The following is a 24905-nucleotide window of genomic DNA, read 5'->3' on the forward strand; positions in this document are numbered from 1 at the left end:
TAGTAGATATGACCTGCAGCCCTATGTAACACCACAGATAACACGATGATACCTCTTTAACATCTTTACAAAAAAGGACTTTGCGGTTATGTCCTGGCCCCTGTGGCAATAGGGATACTACCTGGTTACGTAATCTATACTATTCTTGCTCCCATGTATGTATTATACCATTCATTATGTTCTGTGATGTGCGACCTGGATGTCTGAAATTCCGCATGATAGATGCAGGTGATTGACATATATCTAGTAATAGTTTAGGAGATATGCCGCGGGTCATAAAGCATTTTGTGTAGGGTGTTGCTAAGTTTGTTAGGTAAGGGTCAAGTAAGGGCAAGGATTTTGCACTGTGCCCTTTAAAAGCTTAATGTGCACTATAGTTGCTGGTGAGATGGCTGGGTCACGGGTTAGCGTGGGATTAATGACACAAGCTTACTCATGCTGCCTGTTAGTGTTCCTGAGAGCCTACAATGAGACTCCTTCTCGCCAGTAATGGTCAGACACACATGAGCATGTGTTACAGAAAAACATCCACATCATAGCTAGCTAGCAAGTGGGAGTGAGTAAGCAATACTTGATTAGGTCTACAGTAAAAGCTCCAGCATGAAATATAGTCTGTGAGCCCTGTCATAGGTGAAGGAGACCAGAAAACCTGCATGACAGAGTACTGAATGGAGTGGATTGCCACATTAGGGGGCAGCTTTTTCTTTCTGTGAAGCATACATCTGCTTGTGAGAAACAAGGGGTTATCTACCTGAGCAGAGAGAGGAAAGCCATACCAGAGGAATCTGAAAACTGATGCCTGAGTGTTAAAGTGGTTGTCCAGGCTTGGGGTTCAATTCTGCATCCACCCTATGTGATTTGAGTGAGGACAGACATGTCTAGTCAGAATGTGGACAGGAAGTATTGGGAGAATTCTGACAGCGAGCATTGTACACGGAGTAAGGATTCACAAGTCTATAGTTAGAGCGACTGCAGATGTGATCCACAAACCTGGACAACCCCATTAAGTGGAGTTCCATGCCAGAGACAGCTAGAAGACTGGTGCTTTTGTGGGGAACTGTAAAGTGTTAACTGTGAAAAGTGATTCATGAGACTGCACATTGCCAACCAAGATACTGCATGATATTTCTGCGTGTGAGAAGAATTGTGACTGTGTGCAGATCTGCTAAGAAAGTAACCACAAGACTATTAAAAAGAGATGGAAGTTCTATTAAAGATCGTAAACGTATTGTCAAAAGTAACTTTTGTCTACCTTTGTTAAATTCGCATGAGAACTTTGAAACCAACAAGCTTATTGCCTCCTTCTGAGTAAAGTTTTAAAACAAATCGTTTACACCTTTACATCTCTGCTATCCTTTTACTACCACCTAGAGACACTACATCCTATAGCATATATTTAAAGGGGCTCATCATATAAAAAAAGAAAAACTGGTTGAGACCCCCATAACTTAAACCAGCCACCTTACAGTCACCTACAGTATATAACAGCACAGATACAAGCAGGCAGATATCTGGGATCACAGTGCTTGAGGTCCCATTAGGGTCTGGATAAACATTCTTGTCATGGCTAGGATGGGGCAGCCAGAGGACAACCTTTCCCATTTTCTCTCAAGGGTCCTCCTATGCCTGCTGACAGCCACATTTCATATAATTATTCGATATAACACAACTAATAATATTTTTGCTAAATTGAAGCTTATGAACGCCAATGCAAAACCTATGACAATGGCTACAACTATTACTGGTGTTTTCATATGGGCAAAAAAGATCTTTTGGCCCCCACTATGGTCCAGGACCTGGGTGTGACTGCAAGCCCTGCACCCATTGTAGTATTGGCAGATACTATATAGGAAAAACGTCGCCCTCAGCAAAGACATGGGCAGAGTGCCCCATGACTTGGTTTGTAGGGCAAGCAGGGGTTAAAAGGAATACTGCTAGAAGCGCAGGCTCAGAGGGGTAAAAAGTTTAGAGGGGTTGGACAGTAAGTGGGGGGATGTTTACAGCTGAGCAGGGTTTATCTGTCTGAGAAGGGGCGGGGGTTAGCAATTGGCATAGGTGCCAAGAGCAAAGGTTCTGTGCCCTCCTCACCTTTTATCTCCTGTTCCCTGACAACATGGCAATGATTGCAGAAATCCTTGCGCAGCTTTCCTCCGTGGATTATACATCCTTTGATGCAGCAATCGTTTGGGTTAAGGAGTATGGTAAGGTGGCATTGTTAGCCAAAACTGATATAGAGTCTTCTTTCCGATTGTTGCCAGGGCACCCTGATAGTTGAGGTTGATTTGTTGGGTTGTTTTTGGGAGGGTGTTTATTTTGTGGATAGATGTCTGCCCATGGGTTGCTCCATTTCTTGTGCCTATTTTGAAGCATTTAGTTGGTTTTTGGTTTGCGACGCAGCCAGGATAACATCAGTTATTCACTACATCGATGATTTTTTATTTATCGGGCTGCCTGGTTCACCGATTTGCCAGTTACTGTTGCGACCTATGGAGTGGGTAGCCGGGCACGTTGGAGTTCCACTAGCACAGGAAATGACGGAAGGGCCATGTACATTTCTTTAGTTTTTTGGGCATCACTATCGACACTGAGAAGATGGAGTGTAGGTTGTCTGAGGAAAAAATTGTGGCCTTTTGCACTGAAGTGCGCAGGGTGGGCCGGATAGGAAAAATCCAGTTGAGGGACCTACAGTCTTTACTAGGGAAACTTAATTTCGCATGCCGAATTATGCCCATGGTACGGGTTTTTTTCACGTCGTTTGGCATCACCAACGGCGGGGGCATCATCTCATCATTTAACAAAGGAACTCAGGGAGGATTTGTCAATTTGGGAGGGTTTAATTGAAAAGTATAATAGCCGGTCACTAATGATCACTGAGTTGGTAGAGGATTTTGACTGTGAACTGTTTACCGGTGCGGCAGGTTGTACAGATTTCAGGGCTTATTGCAAGGGTCAATGGTGCGTAGGAGAATGGCCGAAGACCTGGGTGGAAGCAGGATTTACAAAGAATCTGACGTTATTAGTTTTTCCCGATTGTAGTGAGCAATTCAGCAATAAGAAGATACGTTTTCATTGTGGCAATATGTCAGTGGTGATGACGATTAACAATTTATCTGGGTCTTCTCCCCCAGTGATTTGGTGGCTGAGTAATTTTGTCTTGAGGTGCCTTAGTCTCAATGTATGGGTGGTGGCGGTGCATGTACCATGGCTCGAGAATTCAGTCGCTGATTCTCTTTCTCATTTGCAGTGGGATTGTTTTCGATCGCTGGCGCCAGGTGGCCAGTAGAGTTCTTGGAACTGGTAATCAGGTGTTGGACTCATTCACTTGGGTATCCTTGGTAAATGGTACATGGGTGGCGTATCAAACAGCTTGGAGGGAATGGGCACTATGGAGTTGGGATTTCAGAGAGTTGGGGTCAGAAGAGGACCTCGTGGGTGCTGCTTTACTTTGTTGGTTAAGTTGGATGGCGGTAGAAAGGTGGTTGCTTTCAAGCATTAATCGTGTTATGGCAGTATTAGCATTTGGCTTCTAGTTTAGGGGTTTAGTGGATATTACTAAGCATTTTCTTGTAGGTCAGGCGCTGAAGGGTTTTATAAAGGGTCTCACTAGGACGGACAGTCGGAGGCCAGTATCATTCAAGCTTCTGCATGAATTAGGTTGCATTTTGGCACAAGAATGCAGCTCTAACTTTGAGGAGATGTTGTTTTGGCTGGCGTATTTGTGGGCATTTTTTGACGCCATGAGAATAGGAGAGTTGGGTTCCCCATCCTCGGTTAAGGGGGGTGGGATATTAAGTCAGCATGCAGTTGTTTTAGCTGATTCAGTAGAGTTTTGGATGTGGCGTCTAAAACAGATCAAGCTGGAAGAGAGAAAAGGGTTGTTTTGGGGGCATTGAGGGGGTCAAAAATGTGTCTGGTAGAGTGTTTTAAAAGTTATTTGGGTTTAGGAGTGGATCATTCAGGCCCATTGTTGAAGCACAAAGACGGGTCTTTCCTTTCTAGATATCAGTTTGTGGCAATTTTCAGAAAACGCCTGGAAATTTTGATGTTTGGAAGAAAACAGGTTCTCAGCTTATTCATGCTGTATCGGAGCTGTAACTGAAGCGGAGAAATGGGGATTGCCAGCTGAGGTGGTTCAGAAGATAGGAAGGTGAGAGTCTAGGAGATATAAAATTTATGTGAGGCATCATTTGATGTGAGGGAGGGGTGGACTGGGGGACAAGGTTGGATCGGAGGTGTTGGTTATTGTTTTAAAAAAAATAAATACATTTTGAGTTCTGATTAAGTTAACATATTTGTTGCATCTTATATTTATCTCTCACCTTTTTCCCTCCCCCCTCCCCTCCTCTCTTTCTCTCTTTTTCTTCACATAGGAGGAGTGCAGCTAGTATGGATTTTCGGGCACTCATTTGTGTATTTGGGGGGCACTGAGAGCTGACGTGCAAAAAAATGGGCGTCAGCTGGGTTTTTCAAGGCAGGAGGCTGTTGTGAAGCGGATTGGGATTAGAGGGATGAACTGGCGACAGGTGCTAACGGATTTTCACCGATTTGGTCAGTTAGATTGTTCCTCGGACGTGCTTGTGCTGCAAGTAGGGGGTAATGATCTGGGGATCCGCCCGTGTAGGGATTTGATTGGACATTCAGCACAACGTGCAGCCTTTATAGATAAAATATCCAAAAATGAAGCTAGTATGGTCTGATATAATGGCCAGGAAAACTTGGCGTGCTGTATGGTCTGTGTAAAGGATTAATACAAGGAGGAAAAATGTTAATAAGGCAGTGGGAAGCTTAATTGCAAGGAATGGAGGAGTGGTAGTTAGGCACACAGATATGAGGTCCGGGGAGGGGAATATTTGACGACATTATGGGGTACACCTGAATGCAATCGGGATTGATCTGTGAGCTTTGAGTATTCAAGAAGGGGGTGGAATGGGCATTTCTTTTGGTGGGGTGACTCGCATTATGAGGAGTCAGGTAATGCTCACTATGGCCCTGGTTCTTGGAGTTGGTGGCAAAATTGTGGTGGGGGTTGTACATCAGGTGGATGGTAACCTCCCCTTTGTGTTTGGATTTGGGTTAATTGCCTTGTGGATTTTGGGGCTCTACAGGGTGAGGTCCCCGAGAGTTGGTGTTATGGAAAAGGTTTTCCAGCAACAAAGGTGCCCCGAGCCTGTGGTCGAGGCTGGGGGTAATGCTGGACGGTAAATTATTATTTACTGGTTTCCGCCAGGTTTTGGAGCTCCAAGAACCTCCTTACAAAAAGTTATTTATTGTAATGTTTGTTAGTAAAAGGCCAATTTGGCCAATTTATCCAAAGAATAAGGTGTACAAATGTTCATTTGGGGGGAAGGGGTGTTCCGTGAGAGCAGAGTTGTTAAAGTGTTGGGTTGATACAGAAGGAAGTTAGTTGGAAGGAAGCATCTACAATACTGCAGTCATGGCATTTATAAAGAGGCTAGATGCTTTTTCTCATAACACATGGTACTGAGGGTTACAAATAATCAAGAGATAATATACAGTGGATCGAGAAAGGTTTCAACTTGATGGACCTGATCTCTTTTGTAACGTATGTAACTATGTTATCATGGAGAACAGTCTGGAATTATCTTAGGCATTTTATGATCCATTAGCATGTAAATAAATAGAAGAAATATTGAGGACATCGGTGTCTTCCTTTTCTTTTTTCCTTTTTCAGAAATGTCCAGTGTGGATGCAGAAGTTGAGGCTGCTAGCATAGAGAATGAGGCTCCAGCAGTAGACAGTGAAGCTTCATCTATGGAGAATGAGGCTCCATCCAAGGACTCCGAGATTCCTGCTATGGAAAATGAGGCTACATCGGTAGCAACTGAGACACCACCCACAGACATTGAACCTTCATCTGTAGAAAATGAGGCCCCACCCAAAGAGGATGAAGCTCCATCAGTGGCTGATGAGGCTGCTAGTATAGAGAATGAGGCTTTGGCAGTAGACAGTGAAGCTTTACCTGTGGATAATGAGGTTCTTGCTACGGAAAATGAGACACCACCCTCAGAAATTGAGCCTTCATCTGTAGAAAATGAGGCCCCACCCAAAGAGGATGAAGCTCCGTCAATGGCTGATGAGGCTGATAGTATAGAGAATGAGGCTCCGGCAGTAGACAGTGAAGCTTCATCTGTGGATAATGAGGCTCCATTCAATGACTCTGAGGTTCCTGCTACGGAAAATGAGACTCCACCCGCATACATTGAGCCTTCATCTGTAGAAAATGAGGCCCCACCCAAAGAGGATGAAGCTCCATCAGTGGCTGAAGAGGCTGCTAGTATAGAGAATGAGGCTTCGGCAGTAAACAATGAAGCTTTACCTGTGGATAATGAGGCTCCATCCAAGGACTCCGAGATTCCTGCTACGGAAAATGAGGCTACATCGTTAGCATCTGAGACACCATCCACAGACATTGAACCTCCATCTGTAGAAAACGAGACCCCACCCAAAGAGGATGAGGCTACACCAGTGGCTGATGAGGCTGCTAGTATAGAGGATGAGGCTCCGTCAGTAGACAGTGAAGCTTCATCTGTGGAGAATGAGGCTCCATCCAAGGACTCTGAGGTTCCTGCTACGGAAAATGAGACTCCACCCGCATACATTGAGCCTTCATCTGTAGAAAATGAGGCCCCACCCAAAGAGGATGAAGCTCCATCAGTGGCTGAAGAGGCTGCTAGTATAGAGAATGAGGCTTCGGCAGTAGACAATGAAGCTTTACCTGTGGATAATGAGGCTCCATCCAAGGACTCCGAGATTCCTGCTACGGAAAATGAGGCTACATCGTTGGCATCTGAGACACCATCCACAGACATTGAACCTCCATCTGTAGAAAACGAGACCCCACCCAAAGAGGATGAGGCTACACCAGTGGCTGATGAGGCTGCTAGTATAGAGAATGAGGCTCCGGCAGTAGACAGTGAAGCTTCATCTGTTGAGAATGAGGTTCTTGCTACGGAAAATGAGACACCACCCACAGAGATTGAGCCTTCATCTATAGAAAATGAGGCCCCACCCAAAGAGGATGAAGCTCCATCAGTGGCTGATGAGGCTGCTAGTATAGAGAATGAGGCTCCGGCAGTAGACTGTGAAGCTTCATCTGTTGAGAATGAGGTTCTTGCTATGGAAAATGAGACACCACCCGCAGAAATTGAGCCTTCCTCTGTAGAAAATGAGGCCCCACCCAAAGAGGATGAAGCTCCATCAGTGGCTGATGAGGCTGCTAGTATAGAGAATGAGGCTCCGGCAGTAGACAGTGAATCTTCATCTGTGGACAATGAGGCTCCATCCAATGACTCTGAGGCTCCTGCTACGGAAAATGAGGCTACATCGGTAGCATCTGAGACGCCATCCACAGACATTGAGCCTCCATCTGTAGAAAACGAGACCCCACCCAAAGAGGATGAGGCTACACCAGTGGCTGATGAGGCTGCTAGTATAGAGGATGAGGCTCCGTCAGTAGACAGTGAAGCTTCATCTGTGGAGAATGAGGCTCCATCCAAGGACTCTGAGGTTCCTGCTACGGAAAATGAGACTCCACCCGCATACATTGAGCCTTCATCTGTAGAAAATGAGGCCCTACCCAAAGAGGATGAAGCTCCATCAGTGGCTGATGAGGCTGCTAGTATAGAGAATGAGGCTTCGGCAGTAGACAGTGAAGCTTTACCTGTGGATAATGAGGCTCCATCCAATGACTTTGAGGTTCATGCTACGGAAAATGAGGCTACATCGTTAGCAACTGAGACGCCATCCACAGACATTGAGCCTCCATCTGTAGAAAACGAGACCCCACCCAAAGAGGATGAGGCTACACCAGTGGCTGATGAGGCTGCTAGTATAGAGAATGAGGCTCCGGCAGTAGACGGTGAAGCTTCATCTGTTGAGAATGAGGCTCCATCTAATGACTCTGAGGTTCCTGCTACGGAAAATGAGGCTACATCGGTAGCAACTGAGACGCCATCCACAGACATTGAGCCTCCATCTGTAGAAAACGAGACCCCACCCAAAGAGGATGAGGCTACACCAGTGGCTGATGAGGCTGCTAGTATAGAGAATGATGCTCCGGCAATAGACAGTGAAGCTTCATCTGTGGATAATGAGGCTCCATCCAATGACTCTGAGGTTCCTGCTACGGAAAATGAGACTGAATTGGTGGCCACTGAGGCTCCAGATGCAGACAATGAGGCTCCAGCTGCAGAATCCGAGGCTTCATCTGTGTCAGCTGAAGCATCATACACAGAGAGTGATCCTCCAGCCGAAGAGGATGCCCCATCAGAGGCTACAGCCACAGAGACTGATGCACCATCTGTAGAAAGTGAACTACAATCACCTGGTAAGTCTGATATACAGGGTTGTGACAAGAAACCTTGCACTTGTCTTTTTATGTGACCAGAAGAATTTGAGTTGTTCTATTAAAAAGGTTTTTCAGTTTAGAGAATCCATGCTTGTTGGAAAGCTCCTTTTAATCATAACGTTGCTGGGACTACTAGCAATCAGCTATAATCTGTTGTTCCACTTTTCTGCAGCGCCACCACAGGGGAAATGAAGAATTACTCATGTTACATTAAATTTACTAGGTTGTCTGTGTAATGTATGACAGGACAGGTCCTCCACCACAAGGGTCACTCTTTGTAAATACTATCAATTCTAGCCACAAGTGGGACGACTTTTGGAATTCCATAGTTGGTGGGAAAAACTAAGTTTTAATAGATTTCTATGATGGAAAAAACCTTTACGTGGAGGATATTGTGTGTTTAACACCTGGTTCCAATTGAGTGTGCTAATGTCACCTGCAGTCCTATGTAACAGCACAGATAACACAGTGATAACTTTCTAACATTCTTACAAGAAAGGACTCTGCATTTATGTCCTGGCCCCTGTGGCAATAGGGATATTACCTGGTTACTAAAGTTATGCTATACTTCTTGCATTCATGTGTGTATTATACCATGCATTATGTTCTGTGATGTGCTACCTGAATGTCTGAAATTCTGCATGATAGATGCAGGTGATTGACATACAGGATATCTAGAAATAGTATGGGAGATATGCCGCATTTTGTGTAGGGTGTTGCTATGTATGTGTTTAGGTTTGTTAGGTAAGGGACAAGTAAGGGCCAGGAGTTTGGGTCGCCCTCCCAGGGCTGTGGAGTACTCGGTACCGGGCCGGTGTCAGCGGGATGTGTCACAGCAGCGGTGACCCAGTCCGTGGTCCGTGGCCCTGGGCGCCCAAGTAATGGGGGAATTGAAATGATGGAATGTAGTTGATTAAATGAATAGTTTGTGACGCCACCTGTGGTATTCGGCAAGTGAGATGTTAAGCCGACGCTGCATGCAGATCCTCTGGGGCTGGTGGTGTGTTGCAGCCAAGATGGTGAAACTCCCCACAGGTGGAGCTGTAGTCCCAGGGCAGTGTAGATGTACGGGTAAAGGCGAGGCGCAGGCAGTGTAGAAGCGGGTACCCAGATGTAGCAGTACCGGGTGTGTTGGCGCAGGAATAAATGGAGGACACCGGGGCTTGTAGTTCCAAAGCTTTACTCACAGTCTGTAGTACACACAGGTGCCTGCCTCCGTGCCGTGTCCTCCGGATCAGGGACTCGGTCAACCTCCAGGTCAGATGGAATGCTCCCTTCCAACACTCCGCCAACATGTGCCTTTCTGAGCGTCTCCTCTTACAGCGCCTTTGGTGTGAAGTACTCCTAGTACTGAGTTACACTGGAGTTCCTCCTGACAGATGTTCCCAAGAGCAATACTTGTACGGCAGACAGCTGTAGCCTGCTTCGGGGAATCCTTACTCCTGACTCACTATCCAAGTTGCTGTTGTGCCCCCAAGTCTTACATGAGAGTAGTGCATTTACAGCCCACTACTCCACCGGTGTCTGCTGTAGGACCATTAGTATCCATACAACCTCGGTGACCGGGCCTCGGCCTTGCGCTTAGAACTTCTAGACAGGGTTCTCTCCTAACCCACGTCCTCTGTTCCCTTTTACTCCTACGTTCCGTTCTAGTCTTTCCTTCTTATGGAAGATTAGGTGTCTGTTCAATGTCTTTCTCCTTCTTTCCTTTCCCGTGCCAGCAGACCCAGATCACTGAGATCTGCTGCAGCACCTCCTTCCTCATCCCTCTCCCAGGGATCTTCTCTCCTCCGACTCTGAACTGAACTCAACTGAACTCAACTCCTAAACCTTCCCACTCTTTTATGTATTCTAACTCCACCCGCCTCCCAGCACGTTTCGTGTTCCAAGCAGGGAGCCACCAAAGGTGCTCTGCTACACTCCAAGCAGGGAGCCGCAATGTGGCTTTGCTGAACTACTGTATTGTGTGGGATGCAAGTGTTGGAGTGTGGTCAGGAGCCCCCAACTTACCTGGATGGTGGGGTACCACACCTCAGGAGGAGGTGCAGTATCTCTGTGGCAACTGAATCCTCAGGGGCGCCACAATTTTACACTGTGCCGTTTAAAAGTTTAATGTGCACTATAGCTGCTGGTGAGATGGCTGGTTCATGGGTCAGCATTGGATCAATGCCACAAGCATACTCATACCGCCTGTTAGGCCCCTTTCACACGTCCGTGTCTCTCGTACGTGTGGTGACAGTTTTCACATGTACCGGAGACACGTACACACGTAGACCCAAAGGAATGGGTTTATGCACATGTCAGTGTGTTTACACAGACCATGTGTCCTTGACACTAAGCACGCTGACATGTCCGTTTTTTGCCGTCATCACGGACGGTAAAACGTCCCACACACGTGCACACGGAGAACACACATTAATATCCTCCGTGTGACACGGACAGCCGCTGGGGAAGAAGCACTACAGTAAGCGCTGTTCCCCGGTGGCAGGTGCTGAAGCAGGCTGTCATTCTCCCCTTCTCTGCCAGCAAGCAGAGGAGAATGATGACTGTTATAGTAAAGTCCGAACAACAGCATGTTGTGGCTTTTGGTACTGTTACTCCCATCATCCGACACCTGCTGTCACTAATAACAGTGACAGTGGGTGTGGATGATCCTGGTATTCCACAGCCCCCACCTGCTGTCGTTCAGACTTTAATATAACGCTCATCATTCTCCTCTGCTCGCTGGCAGAGCAGGGGAGAATGATGACAGCTGGCTTCAGCACCAGCCACCGGGGAACAGTGCTTACTGTAGCGCTTCTTCCCCGATGGCTGTCCGTGTGGTACTGATGTGGCACACAGTTGCCACACGTGTGACACACATAGTACACACGTACACGGATATCTCCGGTACCGTTTTTTCCGGTACCGGAAATATATTGACTTGTGAAATGGATCTTAGTGTTCCTGAGAGCCTACAATGAGACTTCTTCTAGCCTGTAGTGGTCAGACACACATGAGCATGGAAGAGGGTGGTTGTGTTGCAGATAAACATCCACATCATAGTTATCTAGCAAGTGGGAGTGAGTAAGCAATGCTTGATTAGGTCTTGAGTGGAGCAAAGCGCGGTCATAGGTGAAGGAGACAAGAAAACAGACATAACAGAGTACCAACCGAAGTGGATTGCCACTTTGAGGGGAAGCGTTTTCTGTTCTGTGAAGATAACATCTGCTTGTGAGGGACAAGAGGTTATCTGCCTGAGTGGAGAGAGGAAAGCCATACCAGAGGAATCTGAAAACTGATGCCTGAGTGTTAAAGAGGTTGTCCAGGGTTGGGGTTCATATCTGCATCCACCCTATGTGATTTGAGCGAGGCCAGACATGTCTAGTCGGAATGTGGACAGGAAGTATGCAAATTACACTTGTAGTCACCTGACTGCCCACTCCCAGCACCTGAGTATCCTGACAGCAAGCATTGTACGCGTTGTTAGGATTCACAAGTCTATACTCAGAGTGACGGCAGATGTGAGCCCCAAACTGGACAATCCCATAGAGTTCCATGCCAGAGACAGCTAGGAGACTGGTGTGGGGAACTATAAAGCATTAACTGTGTGAAAAGTATGATATTGCTGCATGTGAGAAGAATTGTGACTGTGTGCTGTGCTGCTGAGAAAGTGACCACGAGACTATTAAAAAGTGATGGAAGTTCTATTGAGGACGGTTAACGTATTGTCAAAAGTAACTTCTGTCTACCTTTGTTAAATTCAACCCATTGCTTCATGTGAGGCCTATGAAACCATCAAGTTAATTGCCTCCTTCAGAGTAAAGTTCAAAAACTATTTGTTTATACCTTTACGTCTCTGCTATCCTTCTACTACCACCTAGAGACACCACATCCTATAACAAATATCTACAAGGGCTCATTTTCTTAAAAAAATAAAAACTGGTTGGGGCCCCCATAACTTAAACCAGCCACATCACAGTCCTATGTAACAGATCCAGGCAGGCAGATATCGGGGATCTCAGTGCTTGGGGTCGCATTAGGATCTTGATAAACATGCTTGTCACGGGAAGGATGGGGCAGCCAGAGGACAACCTTTCCCATTTTCTCCCAAGGCTCCTCTTATACCTGCTGACAGCCACATTTGATGTAATTATTCAATATAATAAAACAAATAATATTTTTGCTATCACGTGGGGTTCATGTATTAACCCTTTTCGGGCCCCAAAGCTGCAACACAATCCCAAAGAAAACTGTGACAAAATCTGCAGTAGGCCATCTTTACACGCTGCATTTTTTGCTGCGTTTTTTTTCCACTAGCAAAAAGGAGCTGCTACAAAAAGCAGGTTTTGCCGCGTTTTTTTGCTGCGTGTTTGTTATGTTTTTGTTTTCTCTTTTGCATGCTGATAAAGTTTAATGCCCCCTAAAATATCATGATGCAACTTCCTTAAGCGTTTTTGCTGCATTTTTGCACTTACTCACTGCAAAAAAACGCTGAAAGAAGTGACATGCTGCACTTTTCAAAAACGCAGCAGTTTTCGAAATCAGTCAGGAAAAAAAAAAACAATGAGCACATGAGATTTCTGAAATCTCATAGGCTTTGCTGGTACTGTAAAACACAGCTTAAAATTTGCATTAAAAACACAGCAAAAACGCAACGTGTGAACACAGCCGTGATGTTGAACGGTTAAAGTTTTTGTTGATGAAGTTGTTCTAGGACTGATTGCTAGAACTTTTTTTCCTACAGGAACCTTATGGTTCAGCATTGTGATTTTTATTATTTCCTGCTGCAGTGTTTCTCATTGACGTCCATGGGGAGAAAGGAAAAAATGTCAAAATTTAGCTCACCTGGTGAACCCTCAGCGCCTGCAGCACTGACCTAGATTTGCCCTTGATTATGTAGCGTGTGCACTTTTACTGCTGCAGGGTCTGAACTCTGAATCTTGTAGCAGCATATAAAGTTACATGTTTCAAAGAAATTCTCTCCAGCTGGAGATTAAAGGAAATCTGTTGCCAGCATTTTTGACATTTAGGCCGGGTTCAGAATTGCGAGTGTGACGCGTGAAACTTGCGCGAGTCTCTTGCATCAACACCCGCCACTGCCGCCGGCTTTCGGGACCGGAGTGTGTGGCTGCATAGAAATACATGCAGCTGCACACTCCGGTCCCGAGTGCTGGTGGCAGTGCCGGGTGTTGATGTGTGAGTTTCTCACATCACACTCGCAAGTCGGACCCCGGCCTTAATTTGAGAGCAGAATAATGTAGAGATAGAGACTGATTCCAGCAATGTGTCACTTACTGGGCTGCTTGCTGTAGTTTTGATAAAATCAGTTTTTTCAGTAGGAGATTATCACTAGTTACTAGGACTAGTAAACCTGTTGCCATGTAGTCCTCCATATTCATGTGCAATGCATAACCCCGCCACCGCCACTTATTGGCAGCTTTCTGACTATACACAGTGTACACAAAGTGGCCAATCGGTGATGTGGGCGGGGTTATACAGAGCTCAGCGTTGGAGAACTGCTAAATCTGCAGCAGATAAAACAGTGATTTTAAAGGGAACCTGTCACCAGGTTGGTCCCATGTGAGATAAGACCATCTTTCAGCTCCTATATACAGCATTATAATATGCTGTAGCTAAGCCCCCAATCTGGCATGCAAGACAAGAAAAACACCTCTTATTATACTCATCTGCAGGGGTGGTCCGGTCCAATGGTTGTCACTGGTCTTGGTCCTGCGCCACACTTCTTCTTGTGATGCCATCCTCCTTCTTGCTTCATGTGGATGACGCATCCTGTGTCATCCACATAGTTTCCCTCGACTTCGCACTCCTACCCAGGCGTACTTTCTCTGTTCTGTCAAGGGCAAGGCAAAGTACTGCAGTGCGCATGAGCCAGGAAAGGATAAAAAGCCCCAGTACATGGGCACTGCAGTACACCTGCACAGGAGCGCAATGGCGGGGACATTGTGTGGATCATGTGGGATGAGACATCTACAGTACATGAACCACAGAAGGAGGACAGCATCGCAAGACGAGAGGAGGGACTGAATCAAGACAGCGACATCCATCGGACTCTACTGCCCTGGGCTGTTAAATGGCAAATGAGCTTTAATGGGGATAAATGTAAGGTCATGCACTTGGGTAGAACAAACAAGATGTATAATTATGTTTTTAATTGTAAAACACTGGGCAAAACTGTCACTGAAAAAGACCTGGGTGTATGGGTGGACGACAAACTCACATTTAGTGGCCAGTGTCAGGCAGCTGCTGCAAAGGCAAATAAAATAATGGGATGCATTAAAAGAGGCATAGATGCTCATGAGGAGAACATAATTTTACCTCTATATAAGTCACTAGTGCGACCACACTTAGAATACTGTGTACAGTTCTGGTCTCCGGTGTATAAGAAAGACATAGCTGAACTGAAGCGGGTGCAGAGAAGAGCGACCAAGGTTATTAGGGAACTAGGGGGGTCTGCAATACCAAGACAGGTTATTACACTTGGGGTTATTTAGTTTGGAGAATCGAAGGCTTAGGGGTGATCTTATTACAATGTATAAATATATGCGGGGACAATACAAAGACCTTTCTAATGATCTTTTTACTCTTAGACCTGTGACGGGGACAAGGGGGCATCCTATACGTCTGGAGGAAAGAAGGTTTAAGCATATTCACAGACGCGGATTCTTTACTGTAAGAGCAGTGAGACTATGGAACTCTCTGCCATATGATGTTGTAATGAGTGATTCCCTACTAAAATTTAAGAAGGGACTGGATGCCTTTCTTGAAAAGTATAATATTACAGGGTATATACACTAGTTTCCTCATACCTCCCAAGTTTTGAAGAAGGGAAAGAAGGACAAAGGCTGCAGCGCCACACCCCCGATCACACCCATTCCACAACTAGTCACACCCATGTCCCTGCCCCAAACACACCCATTTAGCACTGCAGTATGGGCACAGTGGCTGGTACTGTGGGCACACTGACTGGTAATGAGGAAAAAAAAGAACAGAGAGAGAGAAAAAAGAAAACACCTCGTACACATGCGGCTCTGCTCCGTTCACATGCGGCTCCACTCCGTACACCTCGTACACACACGGCTCCACTCCGTACACTTCGTACATGCGCGGCTCCGCTCCGTACACCTCATACACATGTGGATCCGCTCCGTACACCTCGTACATGCGCAGCTCTGCTTTGTACACTTTGTACACGCGCGACTCTGCTATATCCACACTGTAAACCCCTCCTGACCCCACACATAAACTTCCCTTCATCCACCATGATGACAACCAGCACAGCAGAGTCCTGCATACCCCAAGGCCCCTGATCATGTGACCCCTGACTCCCCCCCTCCTCTGACCTCATCACAGTGCCTGTGCGCACAGAGCAGCCCAGTGACATCATTGCTGGGATTTATTAGTGAGGGTCTGCCTTGGCCGGTGGGTCTCTATGGGAGGGCGAGGATGGGGTCGGTGCATGGAGGGGTGACGGCTCAGTGCAATGCGGGAAAAATAAGCTCCCGGGCGGGACAGCAGGGCTGGTGGTCAAAATCGGGACTGTCCCGCCAGATCCGGGATGGTTGAGAGGTATGGTATCCTTGTTATTGCCGTATGTGGAGTTGGGAAAGTATTTTTTTTCCCCAATGTGAAGTTTAGTATTTGTTACATGGGTTTTTATTGCCTTCCTTTGGATCAACATGTTAGGGCAGGTTAGGATAAGATGTGGGTTGAACTAGATGGACTTAAAGTCTTCCTTCAACCTTAATAACTATGTTAGTATAATCAAAGGTGTTATTCTTGTTTTGCAGGCTGGATTGGCGGCATATATACAGCATATTAGAATGCTGTATATAAGGACTGAATGGTGGTGGTCTTATCTTACATGGGACAAACTTGGTGACACGTTCCCTTTATTAAATCTACAGCAAGTAGCCCAGTAAGGGATACATCACTAGAATCAGGGTCTTTGCCCCCTACAGTACATCATGCTGCACTCCGATGGGGTAGCAAAAACCTGTTGACAGTTCCCTTTAATAGTAAGTTTGTTTTTTCTCCGTGTTTTTGCTGCAGCAAAACCTGATGTCTTGGCACGAAAGAACCAAGTTTTCCTTGGTTTTTCTTGCTGTGTTTTTGCTGTATTTATGTATGTTTTTGCTGCTCTTCTGGCATGCTAGATTTGTTTCTTGTGCATGCTGATAAAGTTTAGTGTTGAGAAATTGTCCTATTCTATAGAATCAGGTTTTGGTACAAAAAATGCAGCAAAACCTGATATCTGCGTTTTTTGTGCATTTTTTCACCACCGATTCATTTCAATGGGTGAAAAACGCTGAAAAAAGTGAAATTCTCCATTGTGCAAAAAAACATGGAAAACACAAAATCCTGATGACAAAAAAAAACAAGCTGGGTGCATGAGATTTCTGAAATCTCATAGACTTTGCTGATACTGCAAACACCACTGAAAATTTGCATAAAAAAGTTCTCATGAAGAGAGCGATTTTTAATTCCATAGTGTACAGCCCATCGCCTGCTACATCTTTTATCTCGCCCTAAAGCTGGATTCACATGTACACCGTTCAGTAGATGTGTGCAGTGCTTTCAATGGGAAAAATCATGGCAACTAGTCTTCTTCCACCAGCTCAGATTCAATTGCAAATTAAGAGAGATAGATCTTGCAGAGGGTAAAACTAGTGGAAATGCAGGACACAAGTCATATAATGTTCAGAAATAGGGTTATTCCTCATGTACACATATTCTGAAAAGTTATTTGAAAGTATCTATATTTACCCTTTAAAGTCGGTAAATGTAAAGCAATGCACCAAGGCCGCAGTAATTGTATTGTTGCACACACATTAAATGGAAATATACTTGGGATTACAGAACAGGAGAAGGACTTGGATATTCCGGTTACCAATAAGCTGAGCAGCAGTACTCAATGTCAGGCAGCAGTTCTAAAAGCAAGCAATATTTTAGGGTGCATAAAAATAGAGATAAAATCCTGTGACTCTAATGTATTGTTACCCCTCTATAAAGCACTGGTAAGGCCATACCTAGAATATGGAATCCAGTTTTGGGCTCCACATTCTAAAAATAATATTGCAAGGCCAGAGTTAGTCCAAAGGTGGCAATTAGATTATTACATAGCATGGAATGTATCTCCTATAATGAGAGGTTAGAAAAGTTGTTTTTGTGCATTTTGAAAAAAAAATGCTTTAGTGGAGATCTCTTTTACATGTATCAATACATGTGTGGTCAATAGAAAGGACTGGCACGTGATTTACTGATTCCAATGACCTTGTGAAGGACCAAGGGACTTTCATTACATTTGGAGGAAAGAGGATTCTGGCAGCTAAATAGGAAAAGGTTCTTTACAGTAAGAGATGTCAGACTGTGTAATGAACAATTGCAAGAGGTAGTATGGTGTCATAGAATCGTAGAGTTGGAAGGGACCTCCTGGGTCATCTGGTCCAACCCCCTGCTCAAAGCAGGATGCACTAAATCAGACAGATGACTGTCCAGCCTCTGTTTGAAGACTTCCATTGGAGGAGAACTCACCACCTCTCGTGGCAGCCTGTTCCACTCATTGATCACCCTCACTGTCAAAAAGTTTTTTCTAATATCTAATCTGTGTCTGCTCCCATTAAGTTTCATCCCATTGTTTCTAGTCTTTCCTTGTGAAAATGAGAATAACAATGATCCGTCTACAATGTGACAGCCCTTGAGATATTTGTAGACAGCTATTAAGTCTCCTCTTAGCCTTCTTTTGTGCAAGCTAAACATTCCCAAATCCTGTAACCGTTCCTCATAGGACATGGTTTGCAGATTGGTCATTTTTCTGGTCGCTCTGCTCTTAACTTGCTCCAGTTTGTTGATGTCTTTTTTAAAATGTGGTGCCCAAAACTGGACACAGTATTCCAGATAAGGTCTGACCAAAGAGGAGTAGAAGGCAATAATGACTTCACGTGATCTAGACTGTATGCGTCTGTTAATACATCCCAGAATTGTATTTGCCTTTTTTGCTGCTGCATCACACTGCTGACTCATATTCAGTCTGTGATCTATTAGTATACCCAAGTCTTTTTCACATGTGCTGTTGCTTAGTCCTATTCCTCCCATTCTCTATATTTGTTTTTTTCATTCTTATTGACCAGATGTAGTACTTTGCATTTTTCCCTGTTAAAAATCATTCTGCTAGTTGCTGCCCACTGCTCCAGTTTATTTATATCTTTTTGAATCCTCTCTCTCTCTTCTCTAGTATTAGCTATCCCTCCTAGCTTTGTGTCATCAGCAAATTTAATCAGTTTACCCTCAATTCCTTCATCTAAATCACTGATAAAGATGTTGAACAATACAAGGCCCAGGAGATATTCTTCCAACTGGATGTTACCTCCTCAACCATTTCCTCCCTGTTTATAAGGATTAGATCCAAGGTAGCAGATCACAATGGCCCTCAACTAGCACTGGTCTTTTCATATGGTCCAAAAAGATCTTTTGGGCCCCATTATGGTCCAGGACCTGGGTGTGACTGCAAGCCCTGCACCCATTATAGTAACGGCAGATACTATATTGGCATTTATAAAGAGGCTGGATGCTTTTTCGCATAACACGTAGTACTGAGGGTTACAAATAATCAAGAGATAATATACAATTGATCGAGAAGGTTGCTGAACTTGATCACTTTTGTAACGTATGTAACTATGTTATTATGGAGAACAGCCTGGAATTATCTTAGGCATTTTTTGATCCATTAGCATTTAAATAAATTGAATAAATATTGAGGACATCGGTGTTTAACTTTTCTTTTTTCCTTTTTCAGAAATGTACAGTGTAGATGAAGAAGTTGAGGCTCCACCAGCCGTGTCTTGTGAGGTGATACCAGCTTCTGAGGCTGAATCATCATCTCTTGAAAAGGATGTATCAGTAGAAACTGATGTCCCTGCTGAGGACAGTAAATCTTCACCTACAGAAAATGAAAATGTAGATGAATCAGACGTCCCTATGGCTGAAAATACAGAAAGTGAGGCTCCACCGGCGGACACTGAACCTCAATCTGTGGCAGAAGAGCCTCCATCTGCGGAGAACGAAGCTCCATCCGAAGACACTGAGGCTTTATCTGTGGCTGATGAGCCTCCATCTGTAGAAAGCGAGGCCCCAACCAAAGAGGATGAAGCTCCACCAGTGGTAGAGGAGTCTGCTAGTATAGAGTATGAGCCTCCGGCAGGAGACAGTGAAGCTTCGTTTGTGGAGACTGAAGCTCCAGCCAAAGACACTGAGGCTCAATCTGTGGCTGATGAGCTTCCATCTGTAGAAAACGAGGCCCCACCCAAAGAGGATGAGGCTCCACCAGTGGCTGATGAGGCTGCTAGTATAGAGTATGACGCTCCGGCAGTAGACAGTGAAGCTTCGTTTGTGGAGAATGAAGCTCCAGACAAAGACACTGAGGATCAATCTGTGGCTGATGAGCTCCCATCTATAGAAAACGAGGCCCCACCCATTGAGGATGAGGCTCCACCAGTGGCCGATGAGGCTGCTAGTATAGAGAATGAGGCTCCGGCAGTAGACAGTGAAGCTACATCTGTGGAGAATGTGGCTCTATCCAAGGACTCGGAAGTTCCTGCTACAGAAAACGAGGCTACATCGGTAGCCACTGAGACACCATCCACAGATATTGAGCCTCCATCTGTAGAAAATGAGGCCCCACCCAAAGAGGATGAAGCTCCACTAATGGCTGATGAGGCTGCTATTATAGAGAATGAGGCTCCGGCAGTAGAGAGTGAAGCTTCATCTGTGGAGAATGAGGCTAAATCAAAGGACTCTGAGGTTTCCGATACCGACTATGAGGCTTCATCCGCAGACACTGATGAGGCTCCAGCTGCAGAAAGTGAGGCTCCAGCTGCAGAAAGCGAGGCTTCATCTGAGTCAGCTGAAGCATCATCCACAGAAAGTGATCCTCCAGCCGAAGAGAAAGATGTCCCATCAGAGGCCATTGAAGCTATAGCCACAGACCCTGATGCCCCAGCAGCACAAAATGATGCACTATCAGTAGAAAATGACGTACAATCACCTGGTAAGTCTGATATACAGGGTTGTGACGAGAAGCCATGCACTTGTATTATTATGTGACCAGAAGAATTGGTGGTTCTATTAAAAAGGTTCTTCACTTTCGAAAAGCCATACTTGTTGGAAAGCACCTTTTAATTATAATGTTGCTGGGACCACTAGCAATCAACTATACTCTGTTGTTTTACTTTTCTGCAGCGCCACCACAAGGGAAATGAAGAATTACGCAGAGTCCATTAAATTTACTATGTGGTCTGTGTAATGTATGATAACATAGTAAACCTCTCTCAGTTCTAGCGAAAAGTGGATGTTAGACTGCTCTCAGAATTCCATATTTGGGTGTACAAAAATAGGTTTTAATAGGTTTCTATGATGAAAAAACTCTTCTCATGGAGGATATTGTGTGTTTAACACCTGGTTACAACTGAGTGCGCTAATGGATTACCGTATTTACTGAGCACGAGTCTCCGTATTACATAGTGATGCTTTCTTTTTCTTGAATGCTATCTAGAAGTGAATGTTGAGTCTTCTGAAGAGCCATCTGAGGTCGTGGCAAGTGATGAGAATAAAGGTAGTGCTTTGCTGTTTGGGATACTGTATTAATTGGGAAGTTCACAATAACAACCATTTTTTATTATCTTAGAACCTGGCGGTGATGCTCCATCCAGTGAGGAGTCACAGGAGTCGACAGAGAGTCAGTAATAAAGGTAATCAATTCATCTGTTAGCATAGGATGACACTGGTCTATTCATTGATGCGGTCCATTGCATAAGCAGCAGATGTTCCTTCTGTCAGGTTGACTTATCAGGTAGAACTTCAAAAAATTCCATTGATATCCTAATCTTTCAAGAAAGCGGTAAATCTTCAAGAAGCGTGGGCAGTGGTTTTTTGCTTTCCATTTATGTCCAAAATGTAAAATACTGACCATTTATTAAAAGTCTACCGGGCCAATAAAAACAACTGCCCTGCACCTGTCTGTCTCCATCAGCCCTATAGACACCGAATAGGGATGCGTCACCACCACTTCAATTAAAAAGGGGATCTGTCATCAACGTTAGACCTCACAACAGAATACATGGCTGTGTAGGTCTTGAAAATACAAGATAATGGATACTTGTATGGCTCCAAAGTGCTACTGTATTACTGAGAAACTCCATTCTGAACATAAATGCTAATGAGGCAGGAAGTTCACTGGGGCACACCAAGTGCATCAGTCTTCTTCATTACTTCCTGCCCACTTCTACCTTCCTCTCCTTGGCTTCGGGTGGAAAGTAATGACAAGACTGATGCCCTTGGCATGCATAGGTCCACTCCCAATGCCTTTCCAGTCTCTTTCTTACTGAGGTTGTGCAGTCAGGAGGAAAGGGGGAAGAACTGTTCTAATGATTGTTAGTAGACTTTGCCATGGAGCCTCCATAATAGGATCATCTGCAGTACTCTGCATTCGCTAATAGCTAAGGTGCAATGTTCAGCTTCATACACTGTTTATATTCGCCCATTGCCAGAGCTGATAACAGCTAATTAGTGGGGGTGCCACTATTCATCTGGGGATAGATAATCAACATCAAGGTCGTAGAAATCTATTTTAAAATTGTACTGGATATGAACCGTTAAAGACAGTGATTCTGGGATGAACATGAGATGACTTATATTATTCGAATGTTCCAGGTTCTTCTATGAGTGACTCTATTAAAGCTGGAATTGAATTGTCGAAAACTTCTGAGGATCCCAAAGTCTTTTGATATCAGACCAAAATCAGAAGTAAACTTTTAGGATGAATATCGGAAGTCCCTCGGTCGAGTCGTCCTCCAACACAATGGTCTTATTACGTGGAGTCTCAACAGCAGTTTAAGATTTCCATATGGTCCTTTTCCAAGACTAAACTCTCTCATTCTTTTCATGTCGGGTGTAAGACTTGCCTTTTTCTTTCGACTTGAACTTTTAGAAATAAAACTCAGGAATTTCTCTATCAAGTTATAATGAATGAATTAGTTGAGTCTCACTATGGGAAACCTTTACATTAAAGGGGATATTCATCATTAGAGAAACACGGCTGCTTTTTTCCAAAAATGTATTGGTATGTGGTGTTACAGGTCAACCCCAATCACTCCAACAAAACTGAGCTGCACTGCCACACACAACCTTTAGACATGTGTGGCACTATTTTTGAATTTAATTAGATATGTTTTCTAATCCTGAACAATTCCTTTAAATCTTCATACAGTTATCCTAAAATGACTGTACAAACCAAGCCAGGACAAGCGGTGCACCATTGACATGCCCAAGCGGTTTGGGTGCACCTTCCCACCTACTTGTTTTTCATCTATCTCATCCTCAGGTTCCTGTACAGCCAGATCTGTCAATCAAGAAAGAGAAGAGTGGAGATAGATGGGAAATAAGTCCAGTTGAAACCAGAAGTTTACATACACTATATAATAAGACATCTGCATGTTTTTCTCAATATCTGACATGAAATCAGAATAAACCTTTCCCATTTAAGTGAATTAGACTTACCATAATTATTAATATTTGCCAAATGCCAGAAAAATGACAGAGTGAGACAATGCGTTAAGGCATTTTTATTACTTACCGCAAAGTCAAAAGATTACATACACTAAGATTACTATGACTTTAAACAGTTCGGGACTGCCCATATGATGATGTCATGTGTTTGGAAGCTTCTGATAGGCTTTTCGGCAACATCTGAGTTAGAGACACACCTGTGGATGCATTTTAATGCACACCTGAAACACACTGCTTATTTGTGTAGCATCATGGGAAAGTCTCAAGAAATCAGCCAAGATATCAGGAAGAAATTTGTGGACTTGGACAAGTCTGGCTCATCCTTGGGTACAATTTCAAGATACCTGAAGGTGCCTCGTTCATCTGTACAAACAATCATACGCAAGTACAAACAGGATGGGAATGTCCAGCCACCAATACCGCTCAGGAAGGAGACAGGTTCTGTGTCCCAGAGATGAACATGCTTTGGTCCAATATGTGCATATCAACCCAGGGAAAAAAGCAAAAGACCTTGTGAAGATGATGGTGGAAGCTGGTAAAATTGTGTCAATATCCACAGTGAAACGAGTACTGTATCAACACGAGCTGAAAGCCCATTCTGCCAGGAAGACGCCATTACTCCAAACGAAACATAAAAAAAGCTAGATTAATGTTTGCAAATGCACACAGGAACAAGTACCTTAATATCTGGAGACATGTCCTGTGGTCTCATGAAACTAAAATTGAACTTTTTGGGCATAATGACCATCGTTATGTTTGGAGGAAAAAGGGAGAAGCTTGGAAGCCTAAGAACACCATCCCAAGTGTGAAACACTGGGGAAGCAGCATCATGATGTTGGTGTTGGGTTGTTTTGCTGGAGGAGGAACTGGTGCACTTCACAAAATAGATGGCATCATGAGAAAACAAGATTATGTGGCAATACTGAAGCAACATCTCAAGACATCAGCCAGGAAGTTACAGCTTGGGTGCAAATGGGTCTTCCAAATGGATAATGACGAAGCGTACTGCCAAAATGGTAACAATGTTGCTTAAGGATAACAAAGTCAATGTTTTGGAGCGGCCATCACAAAGCCATGAACTCAATCCTATTGAAAATTTATGGGCAAAGCTGAAAAGGCCGGTGCCGGCAAGTATACCTACAAATCTAGATCAGGCACACCAGTTTTGTCAGGATAAATGGGTCCAAATTGCGACCAACCATTGTGAGAACCTTGTGCAAGGAGATCCCAAACGTTTGACCTAAGTCATTCAGTTTAAGGGCAATGGTACCAAATACTAATGAAATGTATGGAAACCTTTGACTTTGCAGTAAGTACTAAACATGCCTTAAAATATTCTCTCTCTCATTAGTCTGGAGTTTGGCAAATATTAACAATTAGGGTAATCCTAATTGACCTAAAACAGGAAAGGTTTATTCTGATTTCATGTCACATATTGAGAAAAACATGCAGATGTGTTTTTTTATATAGTGTATGTAAACTTCTGGTTTCAATTTAGGTGGGAAAGTGCAGTGATCTACTTGGTCCGCCATGGTGCACTGGGTTCCTGTCCTTGGTTTGAATAGTCATTTTGTACTGATAGACTTCCTTGAAGGCTATGGCTTCACTGTATTATATTTCCACAATACTTCACAGTACAAGTTTGCATGCGGTATGGGAGCCATGTTCAGTCAAACAGGAGGGAGATGGCTATATGTTTTCTGAAATAAAGTAAATTAATCTAACACTGTTGGATTTTTTCCATCATTAGCGCACGTTATGCTTTCCCTAGGCTTACGCTGCATACTATATCTTAGTTAGTCTTATTGAGCCGGGGCCAGAATATATACTTAGGTCTCCTTCGCATGGCAGCATTTTGCATCAGTATTTGTACACCAAAATTAAGAGGACTGAATCCAGAATATGGAGGAGTTGCAAAGTTTATCACTGGCTCAGACAAGTTTATTCTACGTTTGGGTGCTGTCTGTGTGCAAGC

At 44.3% G+C, this 24905-nt stretch overlaps 1 protein-coding gene across 7 annotated transcripts in view; it reads left to right on the forward strand.

The window, feature by feature from the left end:
• The window catches only part of LOC141056360 (uncharacterized), a 66440-nt gene extending 41786 nt beyond the window's left edge, over positions 1–24654 (forward strand). For 6 of the 7 annotated variants that reach the window (XM_073553117.1, XM_073553116.1, XM_073553115.1 and 3 more), the window contains 5 exons: positions 5693–8347; positions 19164–20414; positions 20919–20978; positions 21051–21114; positions 22076–24654. In XM_073553117.1, the coding sequence (XP_073409218.1) occupies positions 5693–8347; positions 19164–20414; positions 20919–20978; positions 21051–21109 (4025 nt within the window). In that variant the 3' untranslated portion in view covers positions 21110–21114; positions 22076–24654. Of the gene's footprint in view, positions 1–2060; positions 2202–5692; positions 8348–19163; positions 20415–20918; positions 20979–21050; positions 21115–22075 lie in introns of those variants that run through there. The other variant, XM_073553112.1, reaches the window with a different exon arrangement.
• Positions 24655–24905: the final 251 nt, after the last annotated feature.

The sequence above is a fragment of the Dendrobates tinctorius genome, unplaced genomic scaffold (genome assembly GCF_039654945.1).
Source record: "Dendrobates tinctorius isolate UK_male_01 unplaced genomic scaffold, ASM3965494v1 ptg000197l, whole genome shotgun sequence".
NCBI classification, from domain to species: Eukaryota; Metazoa; Chordata; class Amphibia; order Anura; family Dendrobatidae; genus Dendrobates; species Dendrobates tinctorius.